The 18469-nt window shown below is 39.0% G+C and overlaps 1 protein-coding gene across 5 annotated transcripts in view; it reads left to right on the top strand.

The window, feature by feature from the left end:
* Positions 1-18469, top strand: part of RNF38 (ring finger protein 38) — a 126243-nt gene that overhangs the window by 96573 nt on the left and 11201 nt on the right. For all 5 annotated transcript variants that reach the window (XM_075020245.1, XM_075020246.1, XM_075020247.1 and 2 more), the window contains 7 exons: positions 2670-2883; positions 5178-5345; positions 9900-10070; positions 11943-12104; positions 14660-14766; positions 16330-16414; positions 17894-18015. In XM_075020245.1, coding sequence (XP_074876346.1) covers positions 2670-2883; positions 5178-5345; positions 9900-10070; positions 11943-12104; positions 14660-14766; positions 16330-16414; positions 17894-18015 — 1029 coding nt within the window. The remainder of the gene's footprint in view (positions 1-2669; positions 2884-5177; positions 5346-9899; positions 10071-11942; positions 12105-14659; positions 14767-16329; positions 16415-17893; positions 18016-18469) is intronic.

Below are 18469 nucleotides of genomic sequence, written 5' to 3'. Positions count from 1 at the left end.
TTCCAGTAATTCAGGAAGCATGTAGAGCCATGTATCCAGATGTTCTGAATTTTGCTGAATGAAAAGTATGGTTCTCTTATAACTCCGCACAGGAAAAATCCAGTTTTGCTTTTTCCCGTGAACGATGCTCCATTCATTTAGAAAACCACTCCAGAAGTTCTGCCAGCTTTTGCTGGGTGTGCTTTCTCAATCCTGGGTTAATAGGAAGTAAAGCCAGACCTTATAACAAAGACGGGGTAAGAGTAGTTTTATGAGAGGCTACCTTGTTTAAGTGCTGGTGGCAGTTAGAGGATTTCTGTTCTTCCAAAGCATTGAAGCTGTCTTTTGTAACTTGCCTCTCTTCCTGCAGCTTTTTCAAACAAAAATCCTTGCACAGACGTTTTGTGTTAAAGTATTGAGAGCATTTCTGTTTCATAGGAGGAAATAGCAACTTTAAAGCAACCTTAGTACTCCAAAAACCAGAACATCTTTTGCATCAATAGCTCTGTGGTTAGAAGTCATATATACCAGTTTTATCTAATGAGCATATTACAGGTGTATCATACTATGTAATATAGAGATGGAGAGTGCAACAAAAAACTCTGGGAAGGGAGACTGGAATTAAGATAAATACATTAGTAAGACTGTAAATGTAGGTTCTTAGTGCTTAGAAGAAAATACAGCTTGTGTGTTCAGACATGGTAATTTGTAAAGATAAAGAAGACTATGCATTTTTTTGGTTGCCTGGGGTTTTTTTGTTTTAAGAATGCTGTGTTTCAGTCTGGCATTATGCCTTCTGTCTGACCTGTTGTGAATTAGCATTTGTTTCAGTTCTAAGAAAGGCAATAATGACATAACATTCCTGTGAAGTAGGGCAGAAAAATAGTGGCTTGAGACATTGTATCCTATACTCACAGTAGCATCTGAATAGCTGGTAGTATGGTCCCTTTCCCCATAGTATGTCTGTTTCACACAGCACAAAAGTTGGACTCAACTTTAGGAATGTCTGGGCTTTGCCAACAGGTTTCAGGTTTATTTTATTTTTATTTGGTAATAGCAATGGGAGTAGTGAAAATGAAGAATCTGAAGTTCTCTTGCACGCACTGTAGGAGAGGATGGTCTAATGGTCACAGACCCTTCTTGTCTCCTCTCTGTAGTTTGGTTCCTTCAGCCTGTTCCATAAGCAGGAAACCACTTTGTCCCACATAGCTTTAATTTGCTGTTGCCTCTGGGACCTGTAATTTATGTGTTGTGAAGATTGGAAGGCATGTATTGAAAGTACTAGGGGATGGTTTTGTGCTTTCAGTTCTTTCCCCTTCCAAATAAATGAGAAGTGACTTGATCAAAACTTCTAACAGCGAGTTTGTTACTTGTGTGTGCGTAATTTTCTGAGTGTTGAACCTGAGCTGCTGGTCCTTGATTTACAGAAGTCTCAGCTCAAGATAGTAGCAGCTCTGCTCAGAACATACACACAATTATATAAGAATACGTAATCAAATCCTGTGCCTGTAGCTCAGATGCTTAAAAGAAGTAGATGCTCTGGTCTAAATCAATCTACACAACAGTTCTCCACTCTGAAAAAGAAAGATTACCACAATCAGAATTTCCTGGGATCTTCTGGAGGGAATTCTATGAGGCACTCAGTTACGTAGTGAACATGTGAGAGCTGAAAAATTGTTTCTTCAGAGGAGTCTACTGCTTTGTCTGCTGTCACTACGTGAGCAACCATTCTGTGGTCTGGTTGCAGCTAGGATTCTGGTATCCTGGATCATGTAATGAAGGATTTTTATGTAGAATAAATTGTCATGGTTTAACCCCAGCCAGCAACTAAGCACCATGCAGCCGCTCACTCACTCCCCCCCATCCAGTGGGATGGGGGAGAAAATCAGGAAAAGAAGTAAAACTCCTGGGTTGAGATAAGAATGGTTTAATAGAACAGAAAAGAAAAAAACTAATAGTGATAAAGATAACACTAATAAAATGACAGCAGTAGTAATAAAAGGATTGGAATGTACAAATGATGCACAGGGCAATTGCTCACCACCCGCCGACCAACACCCAGCCAGTCCCCAAGCGGCGAATCCCTGCCCCCCCACCCCTTCCCAGTTCCTATACTAGATGGGACGTCCCATGGTATGGAATACACTGTTGGCCAGTTTGGGTCAGGTGCCCTGGCTGGGCATGAGAAGCTGAAAAATCCTTGACTATAGTCTAAACACTACTGAGCAACAACTGAAAACATCAGTGTTATCAACATTCTTCACATACTGAACTCAAAACATAGCACTGTACCAGCTACTAGGAAGACAGTTAACTCTATCCCAGCTGAAACCAGGACATAAATGCACGGAAGTATCTTGAAGTTTGCTATCTTGACTTTTGAGTGCTAGTTTTGGCAATCCAAGTGCCATTTTTTTAACAGGTTAATATTCACATAAGAGTTCTTCTCCTGGTTTCCTTTACAGCATTAAGCTATGCTCTACTAAGCACTTTTATGCTGAAAAAAGTGTCATCTCTTCAGGCTTTTAGCAGTTTTGTCAGTAAGAAGTTTTATTCCAATCTAATAAACCTGTTCTAGTGAAATTTTGCAGTGTAAAAACTTTCTTGATACTTGATTCTCTTGTGGGTTTAGTTATTAAGAAGGATTTGTGTCATTTATATAATCTCTAATTTTTTTAATGTGTTTCCAGTCCTCCTGTTCGACGTCAGAGAACAAGGAGAGATCGTTTGTCTAGACATAATTCCATTAACCAGGATGAAAACTATCACCATCTCTCCTACGGACAGCAGCAAGCAATAGAAGAGCCCCGAGCCTTTCACCCACCAAACGTATCTCCTCGTATGTTGCACCCAGCTGCTCACCCACCACAGCAGAATGCAGTGATGGTTGACATTCATGATCAGGTAAGAGTTTTAGAGTACAAACAGAAGGGTGTTGAAGATGTGGGGTTTGTTTGTTTGGGGTTTTCCCCCCAAATCTTCAAGATCCTTCTCCTCCCCAAATTAGTTGGCAATGAAAGTCACATAACACTAAATTCTATTTGCCCTCTTACAGAGCATTTTTCCTGTTGAATGTTATTCATGTATGGAGCGCTGCAGTAGGCAGGGAAAAAACAAAAAGAACGTCCAGAATTTTAATAGAGATTGATATTTAACAATTTTTCAATGCATGTATTGGCATAGTTTGGTAGGCCTCTGGCTCAAACCTTTGAAATGCAGGGGTTTTGCTTCTGAAGTTAATTTAATGTGATAAAGTTGTGATATGATAATTAAGAATGTGTTGTATTTCACGTGAACAACCTCTTCTTAGCCTAGGAGTCTCTAAGTAGTTAAAGTACATTATTTAGAAGTAGAATTCACAATGCCTATAATTGGTTGCCTATACCACAGCAGAACTCATGATAGTATCGTCACATAACCAAATTAGCCATCCAAGCCTAATCAACTCATCCTTAAATGCTATGAAAAAAATGAGATACGTGGCTGCTCCAGAAAGTAAATAATTCCTCTGTGCGACAACAATTGGTATAGAATTCTGTAACTGAGGACTTGTAAAAGAATTTTTCCTGTTGAGGTAACCTTTGGTGGTGTTTTTTGTTAAAGTCAGCAGGCTGCAGCACAAGTACATTAGTTGCTACATAGTCATGAACTGGAAAATATAACTGGTTATCCTGATGTCCACTTCTCAAACTGCATCACACAGAATGCAATTCTAACATCCCTTCTTAAAAACTGGTTTGCTTTCAGTGCAGCTGCATACTACTGGTGTATTGTACTATGTGTGCAGAGCAGTTTTCAGTAGGGAAGTATTTGCATTTGGGACCAAGTACAAGGGTAGAAGCTAACGCCATTCTAGCCATCTCACAACCTTACATTTTGATGAACAATTTTACTGCCACATCATCTCAAAAATTCAAATTGTGCTCTTGCTTTATGTTGCAAGCTTACATCACGACAAACCTGGATAAATCCAGGTGTACCAGACTGATATCTTCCATGGTGATGCTTTTTACTTAAGGGACATAACCATTATGAGAGGTCATTTTTTGTTAATGCTCTGAGCAGTAAATATTTCAGAATCACATGCAGCATTGCACTGTATGCCCAACTTTTGTACCTGAGCCAGAACTGGGTCAAATTCAGTGTGAGGGAGACTGGTTTCTGTCACTAGGGATATACAGGTTGAGATTTTAAGTTCTATTCCATGCTCTGTGTTCTCTTTCGGCCTCTGTGTCTGACTGTACACTACCAGTTCAGTAGGTTAGCTGTCTGTATTCATTCTCACCTTCCTAATGAGCTCTTCTTACTTGTTCCATTTTAAGCAAGCAGGTTCCATTTTAGCAGATCATGACGGAACAGGGAGCTTCCTTGAAATAATTACTTTTTATTAATCCATGCTCCCTGACACTTAAGCCTTTTCAGTTTTACTAGAGCATCAGAGATTTCTTGTTTAGTGTTTTTTAAAAAAACAAAAAAAGTTATTTGTAGGTCCATAATACCTTTGGATCTTAGTTTGATGATTAAATTTCTAGGAAATATTACTAGCTAGAAAATTGGGTTATGTGGGTCTGTTTCCTCATCTAAATGTGGATATTTAGGGCATGCTGCCTCATAATCATATTCACTTTTCAGCTTTCTGGTTAGCTGTTCTGTTACATTTAGGTTAGGAGACTTAGCACGAGTGTAGGTCTGAAAGTGAATCAAGAGATTGGTCTCTTTGGAAGAAAGAAAATTGACACAATTTTCTTGTTCTTTAAAGATACAAGCCTCTGAATTATTGAATCAGTCCCTTCAGACATGGGACAATTCTTCAGCTACTTGTATATTAGCTTTTATGTGGGAGTTACTGCCTTCTTATTTTGTAAGAACTAACCTTAGTATTGGGCGGGGCAGGGGGCGGTATGGTTTAATAGAGTCTGAGATGCCTCTGAGTGACTTTAAGGTGCCTTTGACGTTTTAACATTTTAAGCTGAGAGATCCTTCTTGGCCTTACCTAGAAACTGTTAATAAGTAATGTTCCACTGAGAAGAATATTTTAATGAACAGGAATTACAAGCATGTGCCTCCCTTTACACCTTTGTTGTGAATGTATTTTTTTCTGATATGTGGGTAGAAGCTTGTTATCATACTCATCATGCTGTGCAACACTGTTAAGAGTTTACAGTAAGTTACTAATTTTTTTTTTCCTTTTGCTGCAGATCCATCAGGGCACAGTTCCTGTCTCATACACAGTGACAACGGTGGCTCCACATGGGATACCACTTTGCACAGGCCAGCACATCCCAGCCTGCAACACACAGCAGGTCCCGGGGTGCTCAGTGGTTTTCAGTGGGCAGCACCTTCCAGTCTGCAGTGTGCCTCCCCCAGTAAGTGGGTATCTGTAGTTGTACTAGCTTCAATCTTAGACACAGGAATGGCACCTTAGAGCTTCAATGTCTGTGTGGCTTTAATTGTGTTGGAAATAGCCATTTTTTTTTCCACCTGTGGTAAATTGCAGTGCCGTAGCAGTGTAGGCTTAGAGCTGGTAAGCATATGCTACTTGCCTACTGTCTTTATAGAGTATGACTTTATAGTATAGAGTCCTGATGGTTTTTAATTCAAACTAAATGTTGGTTTATGAACTGATTTCTTAGCAGCAGCTATTCTGCATACTTTCAGATAGTAAGAGGAAGCTTTATGAGGCTTTTATTTGGCAGCTCACCTAGAAAAAAAATCTTAGTAGAGACCTTATTCAGGGATTGGATACATACAAAAAGGTCTGATACTCAGAAGTCAGTTTTCTTCTGAGAAGTAATAAGGTTCTGAAAGATCACTAAAAGCTGAAAAGGGCTCTTCTGTCTCAGAATGGTCTCATAAAATGAATCAGAATATTCTTAAATAATGATGTCACTGTGCCTTTCTGGGAGTAGAATAAAGTGCCTTGACTGCCTAATTTGCCACCTTCAAATCTGAAAGAACTTGAACTGTTTTCTTAGACATTTTTATGTATCAGCTAGGAGATACCACTTTCCAGGTCATAGCATTCTGATGCTACCATTCTGTGGAAATGTCATCATTAAGTGTTAACAGGCACCAGTGCTGAACAAGTGTACCCCAAGAAGTTTCAGCTGTGCAAATAAAGGTTGCAGAATCTGTTGGAAGAGTCACAGCTTTTTTTTCCCTCCTTTTTCTAGTATAAATCTGTAATATCATACATAAATACTATATATAGTGTCCAGTAACCATTTATAATGTTGGTATAAACATTCTTCTCTGCCAGCTGTGTATTTGCAAGCAATGTGTAACTTAACTTTCCTGTTGCATATTCTGTGACCTGAGGGTGTGAACAAGCCTATGACACTGAAACAAAACCCTTGATGTGACCACTTATTTATTCAAGCTGCTCGTTGAAGAGCGAGGGTAATTTGCATTCATCTTGTCCAGATGCCATTTATCCCCATGAGAGACAACAATGTCTGCAGCATACTGCTGGCCAATCTGGAATATTTGTGGGGAATATTTCCCCTTACTTTCCAACTGGTGAAAATCTGTTACATGAGTCAGTGTGTAACCCTGAGGCAGGATGAGAGATAACTTTTTTTTTTCTCTTTAGTGGTGGTGTTAGTGGAGCAAAGCAATCTGTCGTGGTTTAACCCCAGCCAGCAACTAAACACCACGCAGCCGCTCACTCACTTCGCCCCCACCCAGTGGGATGGGGGAGAAAATCAGGAAAAGAAGTAAAACTCGTGGGTTGAGATAAGAACGGTTTAATAGAACAGAAAAGAAGAAACTAATAATGATAACACTAATGAAATTACAACAGTAATAATAAAAGAATTGTAATATACAAATGATGCACAGTACAATTGCTCACCACCCACCAATAGATGCCCAGTTAGTCCCTGAGCGGAGATTCTTGCCCCCCCCAGTTTATATACTAGATGTGCCATCACATGGTATGGAATACCCCATTGGCCAGTTTGGGTCAGCTGCCCTGGCTGTGTCCTGTGCCAACTTCTTGTGCCCCTCCAGTTTTCTCGCTGGCTGGGCTTGAGAAGCTGAAAAATCCTTGACTTTAGACTAAACATTACTGAGCAACAACTGAAAACATCAGTGTTATCAACATTCTTCTCATACTGAACTCAAAATATAGCACTGCACCAGCTACTAGGAAGACAATTAACTCTATCCCAGCTGAAACCAGGACACAATCTCAGGCTGGGTACCCAGAGATTGGAACAATACTTGCATAGTAAATTCAGCAAGGCAAGAAAGCAACATGTCCTAAGAAAAGAAAAGAGAAAAAGCTGAATCTATATTGGGGCTTAGCGAAATCCAAACAACACTTAAATCTCTGCTTTGAACAGGTATATTATCTGTGCAATTCATAAAATGTTTTATAATTCAGCAATGCAGCTGTCCTATACATATAGAGTAAAGCTCTAACAGGTTGTTTGGACTGAATGTACAACAGTTAATCAAATGTGTTGAGACAATGGATGCAGTAAAAGTGAATATAAAGAATTAAGGTTAAGTATATGTAACATCAGCAGGCAGACTTTATGCTTTCTTTTATTATGTCACAGAATTGAGGAATAATTTAAGTTTGGAGTGGGCTGTGGAGGTCATCTGGTGGTCACCTGCTACAAGCAGTACATGTCTCCAGGGATGGAGATTTCACAACCCTCTAAGCCTCCACTCCAGTGTTTGACTATCTTTGTGAAGAATTCCTTCTGTATATCTGTTTGAATTTTCCTTGCTGCAACTTGGTCCCATTGGTCCTTGTCCTTTCACTTTGCCCCTTGAGGAAGAGTCAGGTTCTGCCTGTCCACTCTCATGAAGTAGCTGAAGACAGTGGTAAGGTCTTCGCTTATTTTTCTCTTTTTAAGGCATAACAAATCCACTTCTGCAGCCTCTTCTTTTATGCAGTGTGATCCAAGCTCCTGGTCATCATGTTGTCATTCAGTGGACTCATTTCAGTATGTCAGCTCTTTCTTTGGCACTGGGGAGGCCAAAACTGGACACAGGACTTGAGATACAGTTTAAGGAGTTCCAAATAGAGGGGCGGAATCACTTCACTGGACACACTAGTTACATTCTTAGTAATGCAGCTGAGTGTGCAGTAGGCCTTTTTGACTGCAGGAGTGCACTGTAGCTCTTGTGTGCTCTCTTTGATGTCTCCACCAGAACCCAACTTTTTTTTTCTGCAAATCCGCTCACCAACCAGTCAGTCTCAAAATGTCCTGCTCCATGGGGTTATTCTCTCCAAGTGCCAGACTTGATATTTGCTTTTGTTGAACTTCACACAGTTCCTGTCAGCCAGTTTCTCCAGCCTATAAAAATACATCTGAAAGATAGCCTTGCCCTCCACCATGTCAGCTTACTTCACAGCTTCATCTGTGAACTTCCCAGTATCCTTTTGTTACTTTCACAGTATTTGTCTCTCTCACTACATATGTAACTATAAAATAAACAATTGTCATTTATGAAATACCTTCATCAGTTTTAAAACTTCTTGAAAACATACGTTCAAACAGCAGAAGTTTTCCAAAAGCCTGAATGAATAAACAGATAATTTTCATTTCTTTCCACTTGAAAGATAATGCAGCCTCATTTGCTCTAACTTAAAAAAGTGCCATGGACATAGCACAGATCATTCCAAACATATATTGGAGCTATGGTAATCTTTATCATACAGAATCATGGGATGAAACCTATTTTAACATGTTCCCCAAAGTACCTCCTGTTTTAAAGAACACTGTGTGATGCTCTACCTGCATATTTATCTTCAACTACTTCAGAGAACAGTTTTCAATTCAGTAAAATACAATTTAAAAAATATTTTTAACAATAAAAACACTTGCCTATTGTATTTCTTTTGTAGAAGAATGATGCAGTAGCTGAGGGTGAAGAATAGTCAGCATTTAAGAAAAAATAGTAGTCAGATCAAATTAATCTGCTACTGCTTCCATGCATGTAAAAATTTATGTTTGGTCATGATCACAGTGAATTGAGGTGATAGTTCCACCTCCACTAATGTAATCTGATTTTAAACTAGATCTCTTTACCATTTTATGCCATTTAGTCAGTATGCACAATATGTTGTGTGACATGACTAAAAAGAAAAAAAAAAAGATCAGAACTGGGTCCTCTTTCTTCGTAAGATTTGATAACAAGTACCTTATTAATTGCTCTTTTAATTGTCAAAAATGGAACAGAAATGCCTGACATTCTGATGATGGATCAAAAAGCAAGAAAAAGAGAATGCAGGTTTTCTTGCTCCTCCATATCTAGAGTCAGAAGTAAAACTGAACACTTCCACAAAGCACATTCCCTGCAGTACCTTCATCACTTCAGTGTTCAAACTCTAGTGCCCAAAGTTGCTTTTGTATGAGGAATTTCAAAGAGGAGAGAAAAGGGGCTATTTCCCACAGTATCTGTCACTTAGGGAGCCACCTTTAGACCATGGGGCTCCCCTCAAAGTGCAGAACTGAGCCGAGCTTATGAATTATTCTTAGTAAGTGGGGCAACAGAGGTTTTAATGCACAGTCTGACAGCTGGGAGTCCCTCAGCAATATTTGGAGCTTAAAATTTTTGCAAGGCCATTGCTATGGCAAGTTGTTTTGAAGGTAATATGTGGGAAGAATAAAATTAACTAGGATAACAGTATCTGCTCATCACTTAGGAGTCTGTCTAATCCTGGAGTATTGAAAACCCTAACTGCCACTGACCTCATAAGAAGACTTCCAGAGCTTGTTCTATACTAATCCCTGTTCCTTGTGTATTTGATTGAGTTGCTATTTGTGTGTGTTTTGGAGGCTTTTCCTAGGAGGCAAAAGAACTGCTTTGTTTTAATAATATCTTTCCCTAATAAATATAGAATGTTCAATAGGGAATGTTTGTGCTAGATACAAAAATACGTTGTTTTCATTTTATTTCAGATGCTTCAGGCGTGCTCAGTCCAGCACCTACCTGTACCATATGCAGCATTTCCACCCCTCATTTCTAGTGACCCATTCCTTTTGCATCCTCCTCATATCTCTCCACACCACCCTCCTCACTTGCCTCCTCCAGGACAATTCGTTCCTTTCCAAGCACAGCAGTCACGGTCGGTAAGTAATGCTTCTTACCCCACTCTCCATAGAACTGGTGGGGCTGGATGGGCAAATAGTGCTGATAGCTGACTGAAGAAACAGAATGATTTTGTTTAAAGTAGTAAGTTTTGCACTTATGTTTCCTTAGCAAGTCTGTAACCACTTAGTGTGAAGATAAAAAAATAATTTTAAAGTTCACCATGTTTCTCTTCAGATTTTGTCAGTTGTTGTCTGTGCTGTTTCTCCATAGGGCTTTACTTCTGTGAAAAAGATGTATATTTGCTTCACCAACTATTCCTTCAGGTATTTCTTTCCCAGGAAGCAGAAGAGAATCCAGAGGAGGTTGTGTAGTGCAGTAGTGGTCTCAGATGAAAGCTTAGCAGAGAGAGAAGAAAGCACAGAATGTTACTTTTGTTACATGCTTCTGTTGTATTACTTCTCAGTTAATTTTTAAATGACTAGTGCTTTTCCTAGAACATAATGACCTTAGGTCATCCAGACACATTCAGGAGCCTACAGTTGCCCTTTCTCCTTTTTTTTTTCTTTTTTTTTCTCCCCACTTATGAAAGTTACTGATGCCTTCTGCTTAAGCAGACTTGCCTTAGTGATAGGGACTATGCAAACATGGGAAAATGTAACCACGTTTTGGATTTGGGGGGAAATCAGATTTTCAGTTCTGGCCCACAGCTCTTACTGGGGAGTTATCTGTATATTCGTGTCCGTTAGTTTGCTCCTCTGACTAGAAGATGCCAGTATTTTACTAACGCAGAAATAGAAAACAGCTTCATTGTTACTTACAAACACTGCTGAGACTTCTCCATGCCATGTCTCAGGTGTGGATAAGGTTGTAATCACTTTGTTACGATGATGGGAGAACAACTGGGAAAATATGGGTTTTAGTGGTAATCTTTATAAGATTTTCCTTTAGAAAATGTATGAGCTCGGGTTTTATAGCTTGGGTTGCTTAGTTAGGTTATTGACTAGGCTTGCCTGTCAACTTTCAGCTCTGGCAAAGAGCTTGTATCTTAGTGTTTTAAGAATACCTTGTGTTTAAAGTTTGCTCTGCATAACAGGGAAACAGAATATTCCTTTGGTTCCACAAGGTGGCTTTCTTAGCTGAATTTCTTGAAATGGTGGAATTCAGTGTCAAGAACAGAAAGGTGTACTAATGAAACAATGACAGTTCCTGATTATTTCCTGAGTACTTTTGGGCCTGACTGATGTACAACATACAGTTGACTAGAATACTGAACTGGAATCTCACGCTTCTGAAACCTCTGGACTGTGTGTTCGTGGTAGGACTGCATGCATGACCCACCTAGGAAAGCATCTGCTTGATTACTGAATATCATTAGCAGTTTAATCCACTGGATTCGCTATGTTTCCTCTCCACTTTGCAGATTTTCTGGCACAATTTCAGTTCTTGTCTATGGTTGTTTATTTTTTTCTCTCGCATAGTTGTACAGTGAGAGCAGCCTGGCAAGAAGGAGAGCAAATATTTGTCCTGAAAAATGCAAGACACAGGAAATTACAGCCACTTCTATATTTGCTAGATCGCATAAATTCCTGGTCTATAAGCATGGCTAGCTGGAAAAGGTGAATTTATATCAAATGTGTAGTGTTGTCTTTGCTTTTTGGTAGTGTTAATGACACAGGAATTGTTCAGAGTTACTATGTGAAACTGGGTACAATTATAGCTGTAATTTTTCGGTTTTTTGGTTTTTGGTTTTTGGTTTGGTTTTTTTTTTTTACCCTATAAAATTGACCACAGCAGCTCAGAACATACAGCTGGGATTGCAGTTCTTTATTGGGGAAAAATGGCATCTCTATTATTGCAACAAAGCCCTTTTTTTTTTTTCTTTTTTTTTTTTCTTTTTTTTTTTCTTTTAGCCACTTCAAAGGATAGAAAATGAAGTAGAACTGCTTGGAGAACATCTTCCTGTAGGAGGTTTTACATACCCTCCCCCAGCCCATCCACCAACATTGCCTCCCTCAGCTCCTCTCCAATTCTTAACCCACGATCCTTTACACCAGGAGGTGTCATTTGGTGTAGTAAGTATTGTTTTCTGTGCCACATTCTCATTCATAATACATTAACATTCTTGATCTTCATTCTGTAGTACATTTTGTTGAAAAGTGGCACTTCTTGCAGTTTTATTCCATTATTGGCTATAGCTGCATACTGTGGTATTTTCTTTAAGCTTGTTTTGATCAAGTTAAGGGTAACTTGATGATACCAGCAAATTATTTCTGATAACATTATTTGCAGAGTGTTGTAACAGTTACTTAGAAAACATTTCATGTTACCACACAGTCCAGGACTTCTACTGCAGATATTAATTAGTACAGTTCAGAAAAGCTGCTGTCACTTTTAGCTAATTCTTCATCGTATGCTATGTTTCCACAAGTCAGGAAAGCTAGAATGCTTTAAAAATAGTTTTTTTCCAGAGTGTTCGCAATTCGCAGGCAAGCAGTTGTATAGAGTGCTTCCATAATTTTGACTGCACCATGTTATAAAGGTAGCCAAACTTGCTTAAGCTAACTTTATGGGGATCTACAGGCAGTTCAACTGCAGCAGCACAAAAAAAATTAAACCTGCTGCAGGATAAAGTCTGTGCTGAATTTTGTGTTTCTGTAGTGTGTCCAGTACCTGTGCTACCTCTAGGATCTTTGTGGTGCACTTCAATTTGCAATTATATTGCATCCTGAGATGTTTTTTGTTGTTGTGGTTGTTCTGTGTGCATTGTTTTTTTTTAAAAAACCTTTCCTGTCTGTGTAATGCTTGAAGAAATGACTAGAAGTGAAGTACAGGCTCTGAATTTTTTTGATGTTTGACCTGTGCATCAAGTTGACAAAAGGTTTTAGAGGCATATTGTTATTCAAGATTTTAAATGAGAATTAAATTTTAGGGCTTGTGACTACAGAATATACAGATAACTTCTCTTTAATTAGTCTTCTTGAAGTCACATAACCTAGTTAAATGCTTGCTGCAGTTTTTATAAAGGTTCAAATAAGTCTCCACCATTTAAAAAAAATATTCAGCTTGTTAAACTAAAGGTGTACAGATTTTCAATTAAGTTTTCAGGCACTATGAGTCACTCTGGAGACAAAGACACTTAAAAACTTCCATAAACTGCTTGTATTTTACTCAGTATGCTTGTTAGATGAATTACAATCACAAACATTTTGGTTGGAGTGAGGCTTTCTTGATTTCCAAGTTCAGTCTTTAAAGTAGATAAAGAACAAAATACCATCTTTTTGCAGATTACATAGCATTTGTCCTCTCTGATGCTTCAGTTCTGGGTTGTATATTGCTGATGAGTATGGTCTTTTATAAAGCAATCCTAAATCTTCATAAAATTTTCTAGAAAAATACAGTTTGCGTTTAAGTGGAAATTTTTACCACATATGACTCCATTTTAGTAGGTAATGCACAGAATTTTGAAAAATTATAATGAAAATTTAATTGTACAAGTAAAGAGCTCAGCATACAAATGAAAAAAAGTATGACAAAAAAGCCCTGATTTATCCATGGAAAGAGCAGATTGAAGCTTTAGGCTTGACTGTCCTTTAGGTGTTGTTCAGCTGCAGAAATTGTACTGATTAAACTCTCCATGTACATTTGAAAGGCTTCAACGCTTCTTTAACGTAAACATAAATAGACACCACTACTTAAAAGTGTTTTTTTTTAAAAAGACATTTTTTAAAAATCTTCTTTTAAAGACTTTTTTTTTAAAGGCTTCTTTACTCAACCACTGGGCCTAAAGCCTGAGCTTTTATATTTACAAGAGGGTCAGCAGTTCATTATTTCCCAAACCGGCCTGCACATAGACTAAGCACACAAGAGCTTGCAATGATTTCTGTTGTGTGTTACTACTTTTTCACATGGAATGGTATGATTGTGTTTTATCAATGGGAATCATTTCAAATTGAGGCTGAGGTACTTTTGGATTTGAGCAGAGGCTGGATTTTTTTAATAATGCTTTATTGAAAGTGGATTTCAATATTCAGATTTTATTTCATGATTAAAAACCCAAAATGTTGAATCACAGACTCACAGACTGGATGAGGTTGGAAGGGAGGTCATCTGGTCCAACCCCCCGTGCTCAAGCAGGGCCACCTAAAGCTGGTTGCCCAGGACCATGTCCAGGCAGCGTTTGAATATCTCCAAGGAGGGAGACTCCACCACCTCTCTGGGCAACCTGTGCCAGTGCTCAGTCACCCTCACAGTAAAGAAGTGTTTCCTGATGTTCAGACGGAGCCTCCTGTGTTTCAGTTTGTGCCCACTGCCTCTGGTCCTGTCACTGGGCACCACTGAAAAGAGCCTGGCTCCGTCTTCTTTGCACCCTCCCTTCAGATATTTATGTACATTGATGTACATTTATGTACATTGATAAGATCCCCCTGAGCCTTCTCTTCTCCACGCTGAACAGTCCCAGCTCTCTCAGCTTTTCCTCATATGTGAGATGCTCCAATCCCATCTTAGTGGCCCTTCGTTGGACTCTCTCCAGTGTGTCCATGTTTCTCTTGTGCTGGGGAGCCCAGAACTGGACACAAGTTCCAGTTGCACAAGTTCCAGTTGAAGCTTATTTTCTTCTTTCTTGCAGCCTTACCCACCTTTTATGCCTCGAAGACTCACAGGGCGCAGCAGATACCGATCTCAGCAGCCAATACCACCACACCCTTACCATCCCAGCCTATTACCTTATGTGCTGTAAGTTCAAAGTACATTTGCTTCCATGTAGGCTATTGGGAAGTCACGTGACTTTCAACAAGAGTCTCGGCACTTTTTATGGTTGGACTCTACCAGAGAACAGACATAGTTCAGCTGTCCCAGAGAAGAGGAAAACTTCCATTTCTATGTAAAGTTTTCAGCCTATTTTGAATAACATACACCCTTGAGCAAGGAAAAATATAAGTGAACAATTTTGTCCAATGTAGTTTTGTAGATTTTTTTGAGGCACAGTAGAACTCTTTGTAAAATCTTCAACAAATTTTAAAACTTGATTCTTGGATACTCTTGAAGAGGCATGGTCACGCTGTAGGATAAAGTCCTAGGAGTCTTCACTTATGGAATAAATTCATTTGGTTTGGTTCTTAATTACAAAACACAAGGGTGGGAGCTTTCTGTGATGTGTTACTCTTTATTGGCTGAACTGCTAATCTGTTACAGCTATTCAATTTCTGTTCTGCCTCTGATTAGCTGTTTCTGGAAAAGATATGGGACAATTAACATTTAGAAATTCTCTGCAGTGTGTGATGGTAGACTCTGTGGCAGAGTTTGGGTACATGACACGAGATTTATTACTCTTCTGTGTTCTCTTTTGAAATAAGTATGAAATGTGTGGAAAACAAAGATTATTTTCTGGTGGCAAAGGTGACATTGACAAGGAAATAATCACACATTGGCACCAGATCTGTACTTTCTTGCTGTGCAATTTCAAACGTGGCATGAAAATGGCACCAGAAATATGATCTAGTGAAGTTGTTCAGCTTTGCATCTTACAGTCTTAGAGTAATGTCATAGCTTCTTGCCTGTCCATTGAGGACACAATGTGGCACAGTAATTCCTGATGACTTGACTGGGATTTTAGTATATTTTAGTGCTGTGAATTTGTGATTTCTAGGTCTGTGCATTAAGTTTTGACCCATAGTACTATCTTGGGGTGGTAAAAACACTTGTTGAATATAAAAACAGAAAAACATCTCTCTTGCCTCCCTGAAGAGATTCTGCTTTAACCAACATCACAGTATGTGACAAAGTGAATTTGTGCTTGCCTTCAGTATGGAAGTTGGTCCAGTAGCATATCCTATTTATCTTCATTGTGTACTATAGGCTTACAAAAGTTTCACGGATTTTGTATTGGAGAGCTAAGTGAACTTAGGGTTCCTTTTGTTTGTTGATATTTTATCCACTTAAAGAAATAAAACATATTTGAAAACAGAACATCAATTCATTGTCAGTTTTAGCTCTCCATAATCTGTGATAATAAAGAGATAAGTTTTTATAGTAATGCTGAGCCTCGTTGGAAGTATCAGTTGAGACATGCATGCAATTAAAAAGGCAACACTCCCTGTATCAAAAAGTGGCAGAATTAGCTTTTTCCTTTGACTATTTCACTTCAAATGTTCATTCTTGACTTCAAACTTAACATTTTTACCAGTTCTGAGAACTTGCTGATTTGAGAGAGATCAATAAGGTAACTTTACCTCTGCCAGATGTTTCTGTGCTTTTCTTCAACATGCTGAACCTTATCATTGTTTGCTCTCATGGTAGATCAATGCTGCCAGTGCCACCTGCAGTTGGACCAGCTTTCAGCTTTGAGTTGGATGTGGAAGACGGAGAGGTAGAAAACTACGAGGTTGGTGTGCAAACTACAACTATCTTTAAAGAACAGAAGTTAGCTCAAGCAACATAAAATTTGACTACATTTTGCTTTTAATCTTGCTTTTGCCTTTCGAATAAATTTAATGACTGTGAAGACAGAATCCAGAAATCATCCTTTCAGATTTTTTTGCAATACTGGATATTAGAAGTGCTTAGCTTTATTTTTTGTCTATTGCTCTTTCCCAGAATCCACCCTTCCAGGCTAGTAATCATTAAATTGGTCAGCTTTTATGTTCTACATGCTACTCTTCTCCTTTTGAATTTTAATTGATTTTAAATGTCAAACAGAAATGAAGCACTTTCAAAAGAACAGGGTAAGTTACTGGGTTTATATGCTTAACTTCACGGAATAGTGTTAATGTCATAGGATTAATTAATCTAAATGTAATGTTTATAAAACTGTCTTACTGCCATTTCTTCTTGGTCCTCAGGAGGGTACAGTAATTCACATCTATAGATGTAGAACCCTCTTTAATGTCCTAGATAATTATGGGGCGGTCCTAGCTGTTGTGTCTTTGCTGTTTCTAAGGCTATTGAATTCCATTCAATTTCTTCCCAAACAGTCATCATCAACCCTCACTTTTGCATCTCTTTGCCTGTGCTCCCCTTAAGAGCTCTGTGTAGTTACACATTTTCAGTTTAACAATGAGTACTTTTGTAATAACTTCTCTGCTAGTTCAGAAGAAACATCATCTTATTTCTGAGAATTTGGGCCCTAGGTTTGACAGTATTAGAAATCTCTTTGTGACCAGTATTGTTTGCAGCCTTCACCAGGTCTTTTAACTTTTCTGTGCCTTCGTTCTCCATCTTGTTCATAGTGATATTTTTCCTAGGCCCATGTGAAGGAGCGCAAGTTACATACATGACAGAGTGCCAGTTATTTACATGAGAGGCTTTTAGTTGCAATGCTTAGCTTATGGAAAAAGAAAAGAAAATTTAGCAAAAAAAGTGCTTAAAGTTTGATGGTATGTATTTGTTTTCCAGATTGAGGATAAAATGTCCATATTTCAATTCAGCTAGCCCAAGACATGGAGTGGGAATCAGAACATGTCCCATTAAATTCTTGATTTCTCACAAGACCAGACTCACATATACTTAGGAAGCAAACTTGTTAACGATTTTTTCTGGTTACCAGCACTATTAATTTCATAGTGGGGTGAGGGCATCCTTCAGAAGCAAAATACTTAACAAGCTGTGCATGCAGCCACAGGTCCTGGAGGTTTTGAAATTGCAAAGAGAACATCTTACATGATTAGAAAGATGATTGAATTCTGACAGATTTTCCATGGGTCTTGTGTTGTAGGGAAGAACTAAGGTTCTAAACTTTTCTCTATAGAAGGGTGTTTTGTGCTACCAGCTGGGGTAGTGAGATGTAATGTCAGCCTGACCTCTAGTGGAACCAGAGCCTCTCTGAGCAGTGAATTTTTAAATGTACAGTTTCCATGTTTTGTAGGCACTGCTGAATTTGGCAGAACGCCTAGGAGAAGCCAAACCACGAGGGTTGACAAAGGCAGACATTGAACAGCTTCCATCCTACAGGTTCAATCCAAACAACCACCAGTCAGAACAGACATTGTAAGTACATTGGTCTCTTTCAAAGGTCCATAATTCAAGTGGTGTTCCCCAGGGCTTAGTATTGGGGACAGTTCTGTTTAATATCCTTACTAATGATCTGGACAAGGGGATTGAGTGCACCCTCAGTAAGTTTGCAGATGACACCAAGTTGGGAGGGAGGCTTGATCTGCCCAAGGATAGGAAGGCTTTACAAGAGGGATCTGGACAGGCTGGATCGATGGGCCAAGGCCAATTGTATGAGGTTCAACAAGGCCAAGTGCCAAGTCCTGCACTTGGGTCACAACAACCCCATGTAGCACTACAGGCTTAGGGAAGAGTGGCTGGAAAGCTGCCTGGCGGAAAAAGACCTGGGGGTGCTGGTTAACAGCCAGCTGAATATAAGCCAGCAGTGTGCCCAGGTGGCCAAGAAGGCCAACAATCCTAGCTGGTATCAGAAATAGTGTGGCCAGTAGGA

Source organism: Buteo buteo, chromosome Z, assembly GCF_964188355.1.
Source record: "Buteo buteo chromosome Z, bButBut1.hap1.1, whole genome shotgun sequence".
Taxonomy (NCBI): domain Eukaryota; kingdom Metazoa; phylum Chordata; class Aves; order Accipitriformes; family Accipitridae; genus Buteo; species Buteo buteo.
This window is presented reverse-complemented; position numbering and strand designations above follow the sequence as displayed.